General features: G+C 34.1%; 1 protein-coding gene across 23 annotated transcripts in view; it reads right to left on the bottom strand.

Moving 5' to 3' along the window:
• ARHGAP32 (Rho GTPase activating protein 32) overlaps positions 1 to 21674 on the bottom strand; it is a 322644-nt gene that overhangs the window by 86279 nt on the left and 214691 nt on the right. For all 23 annotated transcript variants that reach the window (XM_072729366.1, XM_072729354.1, XM_072729363.1 and 20 more), the window contains 4 exons: positions 5933 to 6070; positions 3829 to 3921; positions 2637 to 2759; positions 921 to 998 (listed from right to left, as the gene is read on the bottom strand). In XM_072729366.1, coding sequence (XP_072585467.1) covers positions 921 to 998; positions 2637 to 2759; positions 3829 to 3921; positions 5933 to 6070 — 432 coding nt within the window. The remainder of the gene's footprint in view (positions 1 to 920; positions 999 to 2636; positions 2760 to 3828; positions 3922 to 5932; positions 6071 to 21674) is intronic.

Below are 21674 nucleotides of genomic sequence, written 5' to 3'. Positions count from 1 at the left end.
TCTTTACCATAATCTTATGGAACAATGAAGAGTCCTACAATCCCCATTTTACAAATAAGGAAAACTGAGGCATAGAGAAGTAAAATTAACATGTTCAAGGTAACACAGCACAACACCCAAGAAATCTGGCACCAAAGCCTGTGCTCTTAACCACCATGCTATACTGTTTTAAACAGTATGATTATTGTTTAATAAGACACATTTTATAAAAACCTAATAGTGGTTTCTATTTTATATGTAGTTAAAGCTCAAGAAATGTATACATGTCTAGCTATATTGCATGCACATTTTATTTATGTAGCATTTTAGGACACTTATAAAAAGACCCAATAAATCCATAGGTTATATACTAAAGATGCAATTATAAGGTATTTTCAGATGCCCCTCTAAGGATAGTTCTGACATATTAAAGAAAACATGTAAATCCCATGGAAATGGATATTACTCAATCTAAAGCTGTCAGAATCAGTTCTCAAATGATTTAGGCATATATAAAAAAAGAAATGAGACTGCTTCAGATGCTGCTGTTGGTCTGAATTAACATATTGCTTAAATTAACAGTTACATTTGTAAGGAAAAATATTGATCAAATGGACTTAATTCTAGAAACTAGAAAATACATATGAATCATGATTTAAAACCAATATCAAAAGCAAGGCAGAGTCACAGACCTGATAATCTAAAAGTGGTCATCAGGCCTATGATTCTGTTCATACTTTGGTTATATCACCATTTTAAAAAGATGAAGGAGATAAAACAACAAGAGTAACTAGAGAAAAGGAAATCCAAGTTTAATATCATATATATTTTTCTACTTCTCCTGACAAAGTCCACTGCCAGTACATGCTGTAAAGAGAAATATTACTGAAGAATAAACAAATTTTTTTTAACTTCTTCACACCTAGTTCTTTGTTGCCTACCTGAAATCCATGCTTGCCTCTCCACCACGTACTTAACACTTTTGGGGGCATGTCAATAACAGAAACGATGTCTCCCACCTACAAGAAAAAATTTTAAGTGAAATATTTTTAGTCAAATTTTAAACCAACTGTTATGCCTAGAATTTAAATCTGAGCTAAAACAAAAAAGTTAAAGTAGAATCCTTATTCTCTGGCTAATTTTCTGGAAAAATTTGACACTTTTTTCAGTAAAAAATTTAATAATCTTAACCATTTGTAAAGAAGAGGTCTAAAAAGAGTTAAGCAGCATAAAGACTGGGATCCAACTAACATATGTGCAGTAACTTCAGAAAGCCAAATATATAGCATACGATTTTTGAATGCCAAGCATCATACCATCATCACTACTTCTGTTAAAATATTGTTACTGTTACTAAAAGTGATCAGACCCACTTATGAGGAGCAGGTTAAAATACTCGTATTTGGAACAACCACAATGTTTATTAATACACGTTTAGTGCGTGCTTATCAAGTGCCACGTACTATGCTGAGCACTTGATATATTTTCTTTAATCATTTAACAAAGGCATGCAATGTCAATAATTACTTGGTTATTCTTAGTAAGTTTAAAATTTGATGGCAACTACACCTTTTTCAATAGATGGTACAATATAACATTTCCACCAAAGATCTTACTTTCTTCACTCTAAAAAAACAAACTAGTGAGTTTATACAAACCTTTACAAAATCACAAATATAGAAATCATAATAATAGTTCTTAACAATATACTTAACAGAAGTTTCACTCTTCAACCAAAATAAGTGATGAGTTCTGAGATAAAACGTAGTCAAGTACTTCATGGTATACATGTTGCTTTTAGAATTTTTCTTTGTATATTAACAACTAATTTTTCAGGCCATGAAAGAGTCATCTTCACAAAGCCACATTTGCTAACAGACACAGCATCTTTTAAGACATATATTCCTTTGTGTATAGAACCTAAAATTTAAAAAAAAAGAACCTAAAAATTTATATTGTTTTTTGTTAAGCTGAATAACTGTTAGCATTTTTAATTCCCCTCCTTTGCATCTGATAGCAAGAAATTTTCATTTCACTTTTCATCTGTTCTTTAACTCAATCTATAAATAAACAGTGAGAAGAAAGTATCCTTGGGTATCATTTTTAGGTACTAAAAACACAAAGACAAAAGACTGAGACCTGGCTCTCAAGAAGATCATGGAGATAAATGGGAGAACAATTATGATTGAGTGTAATAAGGGAAATGTCAGATAGAGGGGTGCCTATCTGGCTCAGTCAGTAGAGCATGTGACTCAATCTCAGGATTGTGGGTTTGAACCCCAAAGCAGGCGTAGAGATTACTTAAATATAAAATAAGAAAGAAAGGAAAGAAAGGAAAGAAGAAAGAAGAAAGAAAGAAAAAAGAAAGAAAGAAAGAAAGAAAGAAAGAAAGAAAGAAAGAAAGAAAGAAAAAAAGGAAAGAAAGAGAGAGAGAGAAAGAAAGTAACTAAGAAAGAAAAAAGAAATGCCAATCCAGGCTATTTGGGGATATGCATTTGCATGAAGTAGGGAGAAGATCAAGGATGACTTCCTAGAAGAAATGGGGGAGACATAAGCCAAATTTTCAAGGATGAGTATGGTTCTTAAATACAAACAGATGGCATTCCAGGCTGTATGGCAAAAGGGCCTGAGTTGACACACAGTCTTTAGTTATTTACCTCTAAAGTCAGTTCGTCAGGGGCCCGAGCAGTGTACCTCTTGATAACGTGGGCAGCACCAACAGCAGGAGTGTTAATGGATGATTCCTCATGAACTAGAAGATGATTTCCCTTATTATCAATCTATAACAAAGAAAATCAACTATGAGATGGTTAAAGATATGGGACTTGCAAAAATTTCTCTATGAAAGAGATTCAATTTTATTTAGAGAAACCATAACCCAAAGAATCTTAAAAACACAACTACTATTTATTATTTAAGGTATGTCAGTCATTTTGCTGTGCAAAGAATATGATTTAATTTAATCCTCATAACTCTAAAAGGTACTTATCATCATTATCATCATTCAAAGATGAAGATGCTAACGCTAAAAGAGATGATGTAATCTATGAGAAATTAAATAATTTGTCCAAGATCACACAACCAATATTGGAAGAGCCAATATCTCAATGTAAATAGGCCTGGCTCTAAGTTCCATATTCTTTGTATTTTCCATCTTATCTTCTCAATTTCCACTGGAAGAAGAGAATAATATAACTTTAAATATGCAAATTAAGAAGAAATATCTAACATGTTTTCTGGATATGATAATATTCAATACTAATCTTAAATTGGACTTTTTAAAAGGTGAATTTTTTCTTGTTCATAAAAAATGAAAAAATATTTTCAATTACCAAGTAAATTACATATATATTTATACATATATTTATATACCTTGCTAAATGTACACATTAATACATTAAACACCAATATAAGAAGTGCCGTTGTAATTCACAAGATATATTTAAATTAGTTTCCTGGATTCTCAAAGAAGGATAGATTTGGGTTAAAAAAAACCTTAATGGGGCAGCCTGGGTGGCTCAGCGGTTTAGCGCCACCTTCAGCCCAGGGCATGATCCTGGAGACCCAGGATTGAGTCCCACATCAGGCTCCCTGCATGGAGCCTGCTTCTCCCTCTGCCTGTGTCTCTGCCCCTATCTCTCCCTCTCTCTCTCTCTCTCTCTCTCTCTCATGAATAAATAAATATTTAAAAACCTTAATGTATCACATTATCTATCCTTCCAAAAAATGAGAATAAACTCCATTTCTTTGATTCCTGAAACTCGATAGCTATCCAACTTTAATTAAAGTTAAATTTTTTAAGTAGACAGTTTAAAAATAAATTCTGATAAAAGGTCAATTAGATAATACCTCCATCCAAGTAAGGGCAGGTCCACAATTGATCTTGTTGCCAGCAATAGCTGAAAGGCGGGATAGGTAAGCCATAAGCATCTGAGTAACAGACTAAAGAGAAAAAGAAGATTCAGTGGTAACTCAAAGTCGATACAGCACTCTAAGTAACTGGTATAAACTGGTTGTTTCTGGGGAAAAAATCTGCAGATTTTTAGGCATTTTAATAGTTCTACGAGATTCTTCACAGAAGGTTGAGAGTTCTATAAAGTGAAACCACAAGCACTTATATAGAAATCTCCTGTCTTGTGAAGAACCTTAACTGCTAGCTTCTAATCATAAGGGGTCATACCACTGTATAGCTTCTAACCCTACTGCCATCTGTATTCTTATGCTGAAAATACAAAAAGATAATTATAGCAGAGAGAAATGTGGCTTTTCTGCCCAGCTTCCCCCTGGCTACCTTGAAACTCTTCAAGACCTGCTATAATCTTCCATGCATGCAGCTGTGACAGCACAGCCATGTTCATATGCAACTGCACACCATGGGTCCATGGATTGGTCCAGAAATGTGACTGAACATTAGCTGGCCTAACAAGAGTTACTGCAGGAATTAGGAATTATGATACAAAATTTCAACTCATTCTGCCAGCTGTCTTAAAAAAAGAGATTAAAAACTTGGGATCATTCTGCAGTAGCCATGTCCTGAGACAACCTAAGAAGGGAAAATGTGACAAGTAGGTGGAGATGGGAAACAGAGATGAACTTAGAGGTTTCCTATGATACAAAAGAATCTGTGGTTTTAAGACATTCCTGAGACCCTGCTGCCGTGTCAGTTCTTGCATTACTGAGGAGGTCTATACTTTGTCCTACTACTTAATTGCCCTGGAATTAATTAGAGATTTCAAATGGCTTCCACTCAGGACCTGAAATGTATCTGCAGTCTTTTCAAACATCCATTGTGGCTGCTGAGGAGAATCAGTACGATTCTTGTTCTTTTAAGAAAGTATGTTTTTTGCTCTCTGAAAGCTTTTTGGGTTTTCTCTCTGTGTTGGCATTTTGAAATTTCACTATACTGTTTCCAGATGTGTGTGTTTTCAGTCATCATACTTAGCACTTACTGGGCCCATCTGATCTGAAACATGCCTTTTCTTAGTTTTAGAGACTTTCTTCTATTAACATTTAGTTACTTCCATCTACTGTATCCTGCTAGAACTCCTAAGAGAGAGAGAAGTAGGAACTTCAGGATCTATTCTCCATGATTCTCAACTGTTCTCCCACAACTTTTCATCCTTTTCTCCATTCTGGGGCTATGGTCTTATAAAGGTTGCTCTCCCAGTTCACTATTGTTATTTTCATCCATGTCCATTTTGCACACAGTCCAACTATTCAGGTTTGCTATGACTAAAATTAATTTAAATAAGTACCTGTTCATTTCTAAAATCTCTGATTTTTTTTTTATTTTTATAAAACTCTGCTCTCATTCCATGACTGAATGCCTCACTTCCTCCCTGAGGATAGTAACCATGCTTCTGAAAGCCCTGTTTGCTCTTTTCAGTTATCTTATTTATTTAACTTTTACAATCAAGATTTCTAGTTTACCTGTCTTCTTCAATTCTCTCGTACATGTTTTTTATGCTGTATTTGTGCACCCCCATAAATCTTACTCCATCTTTCTTTCAAAGATTCTTCACAATTTTGATGGTTTTTATTTTCTGATGTTATAAAGAATCTCTTCCCATTTAAGTTTTTTGGAAATCTGTTCTATTTTTACTAGAAATTTGGCAGGAGTGGAGGTAAGGGCACAGACATGGAATGCCATCATAAACTATGCCTTTCTCTAATTATTTGTGAGGTCGACATTTTTCCATTATTTTATATTCTCTTTGAAGAATGGTCTGTTCATATACATAGCGTGTATAAACTATTAATTTTTAATAAAATTACACACTAAACCTATTTTAATTCTAAACATTCTACATAGCATTACTAATTTTTCAGTTATGAAATAAATAATTCCAGGAATCATCCTGAGTGTTCAATATAAGCTTTTATTTAGTATACAGACAAAGCTATCTGCTAATTTATATACAGTGATTACCACTGCCAAGTACTAAATGCTTACCTCTGGACTGTCCTTCAGGACATCAGAACGGGGAAGCTCTGAGAGTTGGGAAAATCGTCGGTCATAAATACATAAATGAAGATGTTTATCAAGTACTCGAAAGTCTTCATAACTTCTTTTAACAATCCAACTTTTGCCCTAGGGGTAAGGGAAAAAAGACACTTATAATTTGTATTATAAAATGCTTATGAATTAGGCCTTATTCTACAATATTATATTCATGATATTTTCTAATGAAAAGTTCTATCAACTTGATAGTAAAGAGGTAAATAGTTAAAGATTTATTTATTTATTTGAAAGAGAGAGAGAAAGCGCATATGAGCTGGGGGGCAGGGACAGAGGGAGAGACCTTCAAGTGGACTCCCTGCTGAGCAGGGAGCCTGATGCCAGGCTCTACCCCACAACTCCTGAGATCATGACTTGAGCCAAAAGACTCAGGTGCTCAACTGACTGAGCCACCCAGGCGCCCAGGTAAATAGTTGAAACTCCAAAACATCCTAGTGAATTATAGTACATTAAAAGGTCAATAACGGAAAACAAAATAAAACTCTCCACTGACCCTCCTTATACTGCTGGTTAAAGTCCATTGTTCTCTTTGGGAACAATAATTGCTAGATAGTAAGAAAGCATGTGACCTTAAACCCACAGAAAGAATAAAATAATTTTGGATATTATCAAAAATTAAAGAAAAAATAAAACCAAGCTATTGATAGCTATCACATTTTCTATGATTAAAACAATAAAAGCAAAACCACCAAAGTCCTCATCAATACACATTCAATATGCATATATTATCTAGAACTCATTATCCCTCTCAGCAATCTCAGGCTTTCTCCCTTTCCTTGCCTAATCTCACAAGCTCATCAAAAATGAAAATCCCACTCACAGAGCATATTTATTACATTCTACCTCTAGGTTTCTTTTGACTCTATCACTTCCTATATATAACTCAAGCTTTAGTAAGGATGAACATCCTTTCTTACCTGGAAAACTACTACTGCTCCTCACCTCTGATCTCCCCTGATCCTGTCCCCACCAGTACAAAATACAAAGCTTCTCAGGTCACACTATCAAAAATCCTTCAAAAGCTCCCATGGTCAGCACTGATGAGCAGGTCCCCAACTGCACACCATTTAGCTTTGCAATTTAACCTAATTATATACAGAGGCTTTCATGTCATAAAAAAATCTGCAAGGACTGCAGGCAAAAGCAACCATCTCAGAACTGAAGAAACATTTTTAGTGTAGCCAAATGGGGCAGAAAATAGAAGGTATCGCTTCCTAGGAGAAAGACATGCTGAGTTCTAAATACAGGTATGCTAAAACTAACATGATAAACTTGTATAGTCCTACTCTGGACAGTAATTATATTATATAGCTGGAGAACAACACCAACCCCCTGTCTGAGAAGGTATTTAGAATGAAATAGGACAATACATGTGGAAGAGACTTTTAAAGAACAGTGTCCTCCTGGTCACTATTCTAAGAAATACTAGTTCCATGAGGCTGAAATGTCTGAAATGGAATCCAGTTAATGCTGATGATCAGCCTCAACTGGGAGCCACTGATCCACAAGATGAAGTCCAAACATATTTGCACATATCATGGCTTTCATCATCTGGGCTCTGCCCAAATTTATACACTGATCTCAGTCATTACTCTTCCATGTGTTTTGTTTCCAGTTATGCTCAATCACTTGCATTTATTCAGTTTATGAGAGTTTGTTCCCTTTCTTGCCACCCTGATCTTTACGTGCTGTTTCTTCTGCTATGGAAAGTCATTCCTTTACTCTTTGCTGAAGTAGGCTCTTGTTTTCTCAGTTCTACCACTGCCTTCAAATCTACAGATTTCCTAAACCACAGTGGATTAAATACTTGTTCCTTTGGATGGCAAAAATAAAAATGAACTACAAAGGCAGGTAAAAAAAAGAACAAAAACTTAGCATATAGTTGCAATTATTTTCTCTTTCATACACAAATTTTTCAAATTATGGAACACTTCAAATATCAGAAAAGTACACAAAATAATTTATCACACACTGATGTCTCTATCACAGAGATTAAACAGATGTTGACTTTTTTGTTTCAAAGCTCTAGATGTTTTTATAAAGACCCAATTACTATAGATACAAAGCCCCATTCTTTTGTGTTCCTCTTCTAAAGGTGAGGACAGGAGTTGATGTGCATTGCTATCATGCATAAATGCATTTTATACTTTTACTATATATGGATGTACATAGTGCATTGTCCAAAACAAGTAACAAGATGTTATTTCATTCTCTATGGATCTAATCACAAATTAAGTAATTTACTTAAAATCTCAGGTAAGTATGTAAGAGAACAGAAATTAAAATACATGTCAAATAAAATTATTTAATTGTCATCTGGACAAGAAGGTTTTATGGCCATCATCATAGTATTTTAAAATTTATCGTCTCTATCTTCTGATTTGGGTTTGGCCTAAAGTGGTTTTTTTTTTTAAGATTTATTTATTTATTTATTCATGAGAGACACACAGAGAGAGGTAGAGACATAGGCAGAGGGAGAAGCAGGCTCCCTGCAGGGTCCTCGATGTCAGGACCCTGGGATCATGACCTAAGCCAAAGACAGATGCTCAACCACTGAGCCACCCAGGTGCCCCTGGCCTAAAGTGTTTTTAAAAAATGTATATGAATACTTTAGGTACAGCACAGTAAAGTCTAATTTGTCCAAGTAATTACCACACCAAGTCACTTACTTCATTTACATAACTTGCATAGATCCTGAAAATATACAGATTTACCTCTTAAAATAAAGAAACAGCTAAGAACTTGACTCTAGAATCAGAATGTCCTAATTGTGAATCCTGGCTATTTAAGAATTTAATGAAGCCAATTAGTGTAAAGTGATTAAAAGAGCACCAGGTAATAGAAATGGCTGAGTGCATGCTGGTTATTTCTATTCTTTATTGATTTAAAGAGCTTGTTCTGGGCCAAACATACTAAAATTAGAGAACAGAGTTTCAAAACAAACCTCCATGGTATTTAGCAGAACAAATGACTGGTCACCAAAAACTCAGAAACTCAAATGAAAAACAAGAACACTATTACTGATTACTTTTAAGTACATGTGGGTTTCAGCCAGGGGAGGTAATATATCTTTAGATGTCACAGATTATTTTCCATATTGGCTGAGTTATCAGATTTAGTTTTAGAAAGTAAATCTTAAATTTAATATCCTTATTTTATTTTACTTTAATATCATTTTTAAAATTACTCCTCTTGAGCCAATGGACTAATGAGCAAAATGGTCAATATAAAAGAAAATGTAGTACTGTATTTGTTCCTACCTGATACTTTTAGAACAGAAATTGGCACTGCTTTTAATGCTTTTTCATTAAGCATTCCTTATTAAATGAAGAATATTCTGAAATAATTTAAAATATGAGGGACTGAAGATGTCTCCTCAAAATCTGTAGGTAGAAATCCAATCCTCTGATATGATGGCATTAGGAAATGGAGTCTTTGGGAAATAATTAGGATAAGATGAGGTCTTGACAGTGGGGGCCTCGTGAATGGGATTAGTACCCTTAAAGGAGTCAGAAAAGAACCTGCTTCTCCTCTATGCCACGAGGTTACTAGAAGTCAGCTGTTTGCAATCTGAAAAATGGCTCATACCAGATCTTTGCCATTCTGACCTCCTGATCTCAGACTTCCAGCTTCCGGAACTGTGAGAAATAAATTTCTATTGTTTATAAGGTACCCAGTCTATGGTACTTTGTTAAAGCACCCCAAACTAAGGCAAAAGGTAACCTTTGGTACCTGGAATATCACTTTCCCCTGAGCATACAAAACAGATTTCTAGACCTACATGATTGTGTAACATAGAGGGAAGAGAGAAGAAAACAATGAGGAAAGTGGTAATCAGTAATGTAGGATATAAAAGTAGACTGTGGGCTACTTGCTAGCATGTGACCTCTTAAATCTCAGTTTATTCGTCTGTAAATTCAGAAAGTTAAAAGTACCTGGGATTGTTGGAAGATTAAATGAAATAATACGTGTAAATCACAGAGCACACGGCCTGCCAATCATTCATTACACTAGTTATCAGTACTGATATTTTTCTCACTGGTAGAGCTGTCACAAAAATATCTTTCAAATGCTATATTAGTCACATACTTGTCATATAACAGGCAAATATTAGCTTGGTTGAAACTATTAACATGCATGGACAGTATAATGATACTGTCACTAACCTAGATTGATTTTGGAAAAGCTATTGAAATGTGCAATCTGACAGACTTGGGAAGTTCCCAGATTAAAGCACAATAATTGAAAACAAGATTGTAATAACACATCTGTATTTAAGCCTATGTTCCAATGTCTTATACTTCTTTACAATAAATTCCTAAAAATGTGATATCAGCCAAATCTAAGTGCAGGATATATCGGATTTCTCTATGCTATTGTTGCAAATTTACTGTAAGACTAAATTTAGTTTTAAATAAAAAGTTAAAATACACACACACAATTTCTAAAAATGGAAAGGTTGTACCAATTTTTACTATTTGTGCCTATTTTGCTGCATCTTCACTAATACTGAAAAAATCATTTAAATTGTCCAATAGATGAAAATGATACCTTTAATTCTATTAAGAATTATCTATTCAAATCTTTCTCAATTTTTCTACTAAAATATATTGTATACTATTATCATAGCACTTACCAAACTTAACAAAACCTATTATACTGAATGTCTGGCCAAACTATTTGGTGTAACTATTAGCCCTTTGAGACCTTTAACACGTTTATTCAAATAGTTTGTCAAGAAATTTCCTTGAGTGCATTCTGAAGTGATACATTAAATGGCTTATTGCACTAAGATTTTTTGCTTAAAAGAAATAAAAAAGAAATTGGTAGGTCTTTCTTACTTAGGATTTCTTCCTATATAAGTATCTAAGACATATTTTTAAAAGAGGCATTAAGATACATTTTGTCCTTTACATTTGTTCTACAAGTTCAACTTTTTTAGTTCCTCTAACTTTGTCTAATCAAGTACCACATAAAAATAAGAAGCCGAATGAAAACACATTGTGATTCAGTCACATTTCAAAAGTGATCTGGTCAGTCAAGTTAAAAGTTAATAACTGGATTTTCAATCTCTTTTCCAGTATATACGGAGCTTAGAGGTCACTATTCTGTCCTAACAAGTAAAAAAGCTGAGCAAAATGAAAACTCAGTAAATCTTCAGAGATCCATGAGAGAAATGAGGTCACAGGGCAAACCACTCTCCCCAGAACTGGGAGACACCTAGAAGTCTAGAAAAGAAGAAAGAGTTAAACTCTTATCTACAATTCTATCTTTAAAAAAAATTAAAACCAAGTAAACAGAAGAAAAAAAAATTATAGTAGAAATCAGTGAACTTGAAAACAGGAAATCAATAAAGAAAATTTACAAAGCCAAAAGCCAATTCTTTAGTAAGATCAATAAAATCAATTAATCTCTAGGCAGGCTAAGTAAAACAAAAAGAAGAGAAAACACAAATTACTAGTATCAGAAATGAAAGAGAGAACATCACAACAGATCATATGAACATTAAAAGGATAATGAATACTATAAATAACCCTACATTGGGACACCTGCATAGCTCAGTGATTGAGCATCTGCCTTTGGCTCAGGGTGTGATCCTGGAGTCCCGGGATCAAGTCCCGCATCAGGCTTCCTGCATGGAGCCTGCTTCTCCCTCTGCCTATGTCTCTACCTCTATCTCTCCCTCTCTCTCTCTCCCTCTCTCTCTCTCTCTCTGTGTCTCATGAATACATAAATAAAATATTTTTTAAAAAAAGAATCAGTTAAAAAAGTCTATGCTCACACATTTGATAATCTAGATGAAACTGACACAAGTCCTCAAAAGACACAATCTTCTAAAACTCACACAAAAAGAAATGGACAATATGAATAAGGCCTATATCTATGTAAAATATTGAACCATAATTAATAAACTTCCAAAAGAGAAAGCACCAGGCCAAGACTGGTTCACAATGTTAGAATTATACCAAATATTTAATAAAGAAATTGTACCAATTCTCTATAATCTCTTTCAGAAGACTGAAGCAGGGAATACTTTCCAATTCATTCTATGAGGCTAGAATTAACCTACTACCAAAAGAACACAGACATTACAAAAAAGGAAAACTACAGAACAATATCTCTTAAGAATACTGATGAAAAAAAGTCAACACTATTATTAGCAAATTAAATTCAGCAACATGGAATATAATTATGCACCACAATCAAGTGGAATCTATCCCAGGCATGCATGCAAAGCTGGTCCAGCATTCAAAAACAGTTAATGAAATTAATCACATCAATAAGCTATGGAAGTAAAATCATATGATCATACTGGAAGATGTATGAAAAGCACTTGCCAATATCCAACACTCATTCATGATAAAAATTCTCAGTAAACTAAGATTAATGGGATATTTCCACAATTTGATAAAAAATAGTCTATAAAAACTCTACAGCTAGTATTATATGTAATAGTGAGAAACTTGAGGCTTTCCAAATAAGATTCAATAAGGAACAAGGCAAGGATGTCCCCTTCTCTGTACTGCTTTTCAACACTGTACTGGAATTCTTTACCCAATCCATTAGGGCAAGAAAAGGAAATAAAAGATATACAAAGGGGGAAGGAAGAAATTAAACAGTCTTTGTACAGAGATGACATAATTATCTAGGTATACAATACAAAAGAACTTTCTAAAAACCTCCTGGAACTACTAAGTGATTATACCAAAATAGCAGAATACAAAATTAATATATAAAAGTCAATTGCTTCCTAGGCACCAACAATGAGTAAGTTCAATTTGAAATTAAAAACACAACAGCATTTAGATCAACACCCTCCTCTAAAAAATAAGTATCTAAGGACAAGTCTAAAAAACTATGTATGTATGAGGAAAACGACAAGACTCTGGTAGGAAGAAACAACTAAAAAATTTGAGAGATATACCATGTTCATGGATAGGAAAACACAATATTGTCAAGATGTCAACTTTCCCCAATCTGATCTAGATCCACAGTGCTATGCCAATCAAAACCAAAGCAAGTTATTTTTGTCAGTATCAACAAACTGTTTCTCAGGTTTATAGAGAGAGACAAAAGACCCAGAATAGCTAATACAATATCAACAGAGAAGAACAAAGTTGGAAGAATGACAATAAGTGACTTCAAGATTTATCATAAAACTACAACAATCAAAACATGTGGTATTGGCAAATAAATAAATAAATAAAACACCAATGGAACAAAATAGGGAGCCCAGAAATAGACCTACCTAAATACTGTCAACCAATCTTTGACAAAAGAGAGAAGATAATACAATGGATAAAAAAAACAGTCTTTTTAATAATAATAAAAAAAAGACAGTCTTTTCAACAAATAGTGCTGGAAAAACTGGCAAAATCTACAGGGCAAAAATATATCTAGACATAGGCCTTAACAGCTTTCACAAAATCACTCAAAATGGATCACAGACCTTAACATAAAATGCAAAATTATAAAACTCATAGAAAATAACATAGGAAAAATACAGATGATCTTAGGTTTAGTGATGGACTTTTTAGATACAATACTAGAGGCACAATCAATAAAAACAAGAACTGGGATCCCTGGGTGGCGCAGCGGTTTGGCGCCTGCCTTTGGCCCCGGGCGCGATCCTGGAGACCCGGGATCGAATCCCACATCAGGCTCCTGGTGCATGAAGCCTGCTTCTCCCTCTGCCTATGTTTCTGCCTCTCTCTCTCTCTCTGTGACTCATAAATAAATAAAACTTTAAAAAAATAAAAATAAAAATAAAAATAAAAAATAAAAACAAGAATTAATGAGCTGGACTTCACTAAAGTTAAAATTTTTTGCTGTGTCAAGACACTATAAGAAAATGAAGAGACAAGTAATACACTTGAATGAAAATACTGGCAAAAGATATATCTGATAAAGGGATATTATCCAAAATATACAAAGAACTCTTAAAAATGAACAATAAGAAAACAAACAACTGATTTAAAAATGGTACAAAGATCCTAACACACAGCTTACCAAAATGATACACAAATGATAAATAAGTATATGAAAAGATGCTCCACTTATGTGTCATCAGGGAAATGCAAATTAAAAGGAGATGCTAATACACACCTATTAGAACAGCAAAAATCCAGAACTGTTAAAACCAAATGCTGACAAAGATGTGAAGTAACAAGAAATTTTTTTCATTGCTAGTAGGAATACAAAATGGTAAACCCTCTTTGGAAAATAGCTTGTCAGGCTTTTTTTTTTTTTTTTTTTTTTTTTTGAGATTGTATTTATTTGAGAAAGAGAGAGAGAGAGCACAAGCTGGGGAGAGAGACAGAGGGAGAGGGAGAAGCAGACACCCTGCTGAGCAGAGAGCCTGATGCGGGGCTGGATCCCAGGATTCTGAGATCATGATCTGAACTGAAGGCAGATGCTTAACTGATGGAGCCACCCAGGCGCCCCAGTTTGTCAGTTTCTTATAAAACTATAAACACACCTTACCACAGGTTCCAGCAATTGGACTCCTTGGTGTTTATCCAAATGAGCTAAAAGTTATGTTCACACAAAACCTGCACATGAATGTTTGTAGTAACTTTATCCATAATTGCTGAAATTTGGAAGCAACTAAGATGTCCTTCAGCTGGTGAATGGATATATAAACCATTGTACAATCAGACAATGGAAATTATTTGGCACTAAAAAGAAAGAAGCCTTCAGAAGACATGGAGGAAACTTAAATGCATATTACTGAAAAGGCTCCATACCATATAATTTGAACTATATGATATTTTGAAAAGGTAAAACTATAAAGACAGTAAAAATATCTGTGGTTGCCACTGGGTAGGGAGAAGCGAAAGATAAAAAGAATAGAGAGAATTTTCAGGGCAGTGAACTATTATGTATGATACCATAATGGTAGGTACATATAATTTTAAATTTGTCCAAACCCATTGAAAGTACAACCCCATTAGTAAACCCTTGCTGCAAAGGTACGTCAGTGTAGGTTCATCAATCATAACAAATGTACCATGTTGGGGAAAGATGTCCACAGTGGACAAGGTTGAGCATGTGGGGATAAGAGGCATATAGGAGCCCTGCACTTTCCACTATAGTTTGCTATGAACCTATGACTACTCTAAAAAATACACTAATTCTTAAAAATAAATCATGTTTTCTTCCATCTAAGCAGTCTTATTCAAGGTAATAAATAACAACCAACCACAAAAATGCAAAAAAGCTTTGAAAAGTAAATGGTAGACTGGATTTCAAAATTCATTTCCTCATGATCAGCAATACTTTTTAAAAATGTTCTTGTACCAGTAAGTCTGTTCTTTTATATGGATTATCATTCACGAAATGAAAGGGATCCCTGGGTGGTGCAGTGGTTTAGCGCCTGCCTTTGGCCCAGGGCGCGATCCTGGAGACCCAGGATCAAATCCCACGTCGGGCTCCCGGTGCATGGAGCCCGCTTCTCCCTCTGCCTGTGTCTCTGCCTCTCTCTCTCTCTGTGTGTGTGTGACTATCATAAATAAATGAAAAAAAAAAAAAAGAAGAAGAAAACCTTAATATAATTTGCAAATCATCCAAAACTGTTAAATTCTCACTGCACAATCAAAAATCCACATATAAGTTTTGCTCCTCCAAAGAATAACTTCTAATGGCTTACTCTTGACTGGAAGCCATGCCAAAAACATAAATAGTCAATAAACAGATTTTGTATGTTATATTATGTACTGTGGTTTTTTTCACCATATTTTTAAAGCAAGGTAGAAGGGAAAAAGTGTTATTAAGAAAATCTTAAGGAAGAGAAAATACATTTACAGTAATGTACTGTATCAAAAAAAATCTACATATGAGTGGAACCATGCTACTTAAACAATGTTCAAAGATCAACTACAAATTATTAGAATATTAATAATATTAATATTAATAGAATATTGTATAGAATATTAATAGAATACTGTATAAATCCACTTATTTTATAAATAATGAAACAAAAACAATATAAAAAACTCATTAGGTATATCTGCTTAAATCTTAATTTATTGCTAATTTCTAACCTTAATAATTATTACCACCAAGTAACTTGCTATCCAATCAGTAACAAAATATTCCTAATTCTTGATAAGGCTGCAAAATGAAGGATGAGAGAAAAAGAAATCTCTAATGTACATAGGATCAAATTTCTAAGACAAAAATGTGTTTTTCTTTCTCTCATCACTGAGCACCTACATAGTACAAGCACTGGAATAAGCATTAGAGATACAAGAGAGAACCAACAAATCTCCAACTTCTCAGAATTTATTTCTAGTGAGAAAAACAAGTGTTACTGAAGTATTGTTGAAATGGAATGTGATGCTATTTTCAGGGCACAACATAGTGCTTCAATAATTCTATATATTACAAAATGCTTACCATGATAAGTGTAGTTACCGCCCATCATCATGCAATGTTACCCCATTCCATACTTTATTTTATAACTGTAAGTGTGTACTACCTAATTCCCTTCACCTATTTTGCCCATCTTGCCAACCACCTCTGCTCTGTCAAACATCAGTTTGTTCTTTGCATTTATGAGTCTATTTCCATTCTGTTGTTTTCCCAAATATAAGTGAAACCAATGGTATTTGTCTTTCTCTGTCTTATTTCTTTTAGCATAATACCCTCTAGGTCCCATCCATGTTGTCACAAGTAGCAAGAGCTCCTTTTTGTGGGTGAATAATATTCCATTGTGTGATACACAGTGTGATATGCCATATCTTTATTCATGTATCAATGGCTGCTTAGGTTGATTCCACATCTTGGCCAAGATAAATAGGCTGCAATAAACATAGAGGTGTGTATATTTTTTTGAATTAGTGTAAAAAAACAAATACTTTTTAAAGTAAATAGATATGTGTAAGTAAAATAATGATAACTTTGTTCTGTGAGGAGATCAACAAGAACCTACTCCAGGGAAAGTAGTCAGGAAAAGCCCTTCTAAGGAGGGGATACCTGAACTCTATCCTGAAAACAGAGAAGGCACCGGACACAGCAAGTGCACAGTGTGAACAGAGTTATAAGCTAAGCAATGTTCAATACTTTGTATTAGGAAAGAATTTAGCCTTTTAAAAACTGAATGAAAGCTGGTGTGACCAGAACATAGGAATGAGCAGGCTGTCATGACATGATGCAGAAGAGGTAGGCAAGGTCCAGATGAGGTGGGACCCTCACAGGTCCTGGTTAGCAGTTTGGGTTTAGCTCTAAAGACAGCAAAAATCTTTTGAAGAGTGTTAACATTTTCAACTTACATTTTACATCACTCTAGCAGTGTAAATGGTTGTAACTGATTACAGGATGCAAAGACATATGCTAATCATAATATTCCAACAAAATCCAGCATCTTGGGCTAGCTTAGTAATAACAGGAATGAAAAGAGACAAATTCTAGATGTATGTGCTCTTCTTTCTGAGAAGAACAGTCCTCACCCATGTCCTTGGAAGTCCCTTTATCATGGGAAAGTTAACTGAAAAAAAATTAACAAATTCTCTCTTTAATGGTATGATGAAGTTCAGCAAAAAGAGAATGATCTGAAAATAGAATGAACTGATTTAATTGCAGCTGGGCCTTATCCTAGATAGAGGACTTTATGTACGTTACTTAACATCTATCAGCAACAGTTTACTCACAAATAAAATGAAAATAGTAACACATTTCACAAAAGAGTTACAAGATTTAGATGTTTACAATCTATCTACATATTTTGTTCATACACAGATGCTCTACAAATGTGAATAGTCAACTCCACCCCTTAGTAACCGCATTTTCTAAGTGGAATAAGTGGAGCAGATATTTAATACCAAGGAATGCATTTCTGATGGTGGAATTTAAAGCAGGAGATATTTTGAGGCAGGAAAGCATTCCCCTAAAACCAACTGTTTACTCCACCTACCAGGACATAAAGGAGCTTTCAGAGTACTGTAAATATTTATGAAAAACTTGATCCTCAAAAAAATAAACTATTATATAATGATGAATTCTTGTTAAAATACAAAGGTAGTTATTAATACAATCCAAATACAATAACACCATTCATTTTAACTGGTCTAAAGTTTACAATGAAACAGTAAAATAGTACATGCTTTATTAAGTACTTTATTAGGCAGCAATTTCTTATACCAACAAACCTGTATTTACAGCAAGGAAAGATCATAAAGGATTTTTATTGGGGCATATGTTAGAATAAATTCTTCTAACAGCTGGGTTTAAATGCGCCATCTTAAAAATAACACTTGAAAGCTGATGTTTGCTTACTTGCTAAAGAAACAAACAGTGGAACACTGGATGGCATCAAGACTCACTACCACTGACACTGCACTTACAAATGATTTATTCTATGTAGTGAGGCTCAATTACTGTGAGAGTTTATCTCGTTTTGGACTTCTTAAAATTACTGAATGTTCCACACTTAAGACAGTAAAAGTTATTTTAGTATATTCTTTGACATATGACCAAATCTCCTAGAATGTTTATTATTTTTCATTAAACTCAAAATAAATACATTATGTTTTCTAAAAAGTAAGGCAGAAGCAGAGGAAAAATTAGTATGACTTTCAGAAAAGATAAAGTATTATCATTCAGATCAAGATCATGACACAATAGTGTTTCTTCATTAAGACCAATCTCTTTATTCTACAATATTACTTTTTTCCAGTTTGTTTACTTAAAGAACAGAAAGAAAAATAATGGGGGAACATTTGAAAACAAGATGAACCCAAAAGAACCATGCTAAGAGACAACATTTAAATGTTGAAAATTAAAGATATAAAGAGAGAACCCTAAAAGAAACAAGAGAAAATCCAATAGTGAGTATAAGGACCACCCATATGACCATCAGCTGATTTTTCAGCAGCAAGTTTTCAGATCAGAAAGAAGTGGCATCATATATTCAGGATGCAAAGGAAAAAACCTACAAGAACATTCTACCAGCAAAGTTTTCATTCAGAATTGAAGGAGAGTTTCCCATACAAGCAAAAATTTTAAAAGTTCAACACTAAACTAACATTACAAGAAATGTTGAAAGGGTTTCAACTGGCTGACTCAGCTGGTGGAGCCTGTAACTCCTGATCTTAGGGTTATAAATTTGATCCCCACACTGGGTACAGAGATTACTTTAAAAAATAACATAAAGAAAAACAAACAAAAACTCTTTAAGCAGACTAATCAAGAAAAAAAAGAGAAGAGTCAAGAAAATAAAATCAGAAATGAAAGAAAAGAAGTTACAACTTACACCCCAAAAATACAAAAAATTATTAGACTACTATAATTACACATTAACAAATTAGACAACCTACCAAAAAATGGATAGATTCCTAGAAACATAAAATATTCTATAAAATAAATCTTCCAGATGTTGTTTCTTCTTTTTATTTTTTTAAAAGATTTTATGTATTTATTCATGAGAGACACAGAGAGAGACAGAAAGAGGTAGTGACCACAAGCAGACAGAGAAGCAGGCTCCATGCAGGGAGCCTGAAGTGGGACTCGATCCTAAGTCCCCAGGATCATGTCCTGGGCTGAAGGTGGTGCTAAACCACTGAGTCACCCAGGCTGCCTGATGTTGTTTCTTAATCAAGAAGAAACAGAGTATCTGAACAGACCAATTATGTAATGAAATTCAATCAGTATTTTAAAAACTCCCAACAAACAAAAGTCCAGGGCCAAATGGCTTCACAGGTGAATTTGAAAAAAAATGTAAAGAAGACTGAATATCTAGACTTGTCAATTTGTCTCCAAAAATTGGAAGAAGAAGGAATGCTTCCAAATTCATTCTATGACTAGCATTACCGTGATACCAAAACCAGACAAACACACCGCCATGAAAGAAAATTAAAAACCAATATCCCTAATGAATCTAAATGCAAAAATCCTCAATAAAATATTAGAAAACCAAATTCAACAGTACACTATAAGGATCATACACCACGATCAAATGGGATTTGACAGGAATGCAAAGATGGTTCAATATTCACAAATCAATTAACATCATGCACCACATTAACAAAATGAAGACTTAAAAAAAATGAAGACTTAAAAAATCATGATCATTTCAATAGATGCAGAAAAAGTATTTGATAAAATTCAATATCCATTCATGATTTAAAAAAAACTCTGAACAAAGTGGGAATAGAGGAAGCATATCTCAAAATAATAAAGGGCATATATTACACTCCTACAAATAATAATATACTCAATGGTAAAAAAAAAAAACTGAAAGCTTTTCCTTTAATATTAGGAACAAATCAAGAATATAATTTCACCACTTTTATTCAACAAAGTACTGGAAGTCCTTGCCACAGCAATCAGACAAGAAAAAGAGATAAAGGGAATGTAAATGGAAGGAAGAAGTCAAACTCAGTATTTGCAGATAACATGGTACTCAAAGATTTCACAGAAAAAACTATTAGAAATAATTAATGAATTCGCTAAAGTTGCAGATACAAAATTAATATAAAGAAATTGGTTTCGGGAAGCCCAGGTAGCTCAGCGGTTTAGCGCCGCCTTCAGCCCAGGGCCTGATCCTGGAGACCTGGGATTGAGTCCCATGTCAGGCTCCCTGCACGGAGCCTGCTTCTCCATCTGCCTGTGTCTCTGCCTCTCTCTCTCTCTCTGTCTCTCACGAATAAATAAATACAATCTTTAAAAAAAAAAGAAATTGGTTTCATTTCTATATAGTAATAACAAGCTGGCAGAAAGAGAAATTAATAATCACATGTACAGGGCAGCCCTGGTGACTTAACAGTTTAGCACTGCCTTCAGCCCAGGGCCTGATCCTGGAGACCCGGGATCAAGTCCCACATCAGGCTTCCTGCACAGAGCCTGCTTCTCCCTCTGCCTGTGTATCTGCCTCTCTCTCTCTGTCTCTCAAAAATAAATAAATAAAATCTTTAAAAAAAATAATCACATGTACAATTACATCAAAAATAATAAAACATCTAGAAATAAATTTAACCAAGGAGGTGAAACACCTGTACTCTGAAAACTATAAGACATCAATGAAAGAAAGTACAGTTGATGCAAATAAATATAAAGATATACCATGCTTATGACTGGAAGATTTAATACTGTTTAAATGTCCATACTACCCAAAGCAATCTATAAATTCAATGCAATCCCTATCAAAATATCAATAGTATTTTTCATAGAACTTAAAAAATTCTAAGATTTGTATGCAACCACAAAAATCCCAGCTAAAACATCCTTGAGGAAGAACCTCCAGAAAGCTGGAGGTATCATGCTTCTAGATTTCAAACTACAATTTCAAGCTATCATAATCAAGACAGTACAGTATTGGTACAAAAAGAGACAGAACAGAGTATAAAGCCCAGAAACAAACCTATGCTTATATGGTCAATTAACCTATGACAAAGGAGCCAAAAATATAAAACAGGGAAAAGACAGTCATTTCAATAAACGGTGTTTGGAAAACTGGACAGCTACATGCAAAAGAATGAAACTGGACCACTTCTTTATACCGTATACGAAAATAAACTCAAAATAGACTCAAGACCTAAATGTAAGACCTGAAACCATAAAAGTTCTAAGAGAAAACACAGGCAATAAACTCTTTGACATCAGTCTTAGCAATATTTTTTTGAATCTGTCTCCTCAGACAAGGGCAACAAAAACAAATATAAAAAATTGAGAATATGGC

The sequence above is a fragment of the Vulpes vulpes genome, chromosome 12 (genome assembly GCF_048418805.1).
Source record: "Vulpes vulpes isolate BD-2025 chromosome 12, VulVul3, whole genome shotgun sequence".
NCBI classification, from domain to species: Eukaryota; Metazoa; Chordata; class Mammalia; order Carnivora; family Canidae; genus Vulpes; species Vulpes vulpes.
This window is presented reverse-complemented; position numbering and strand designations above follow the sequence as displayed.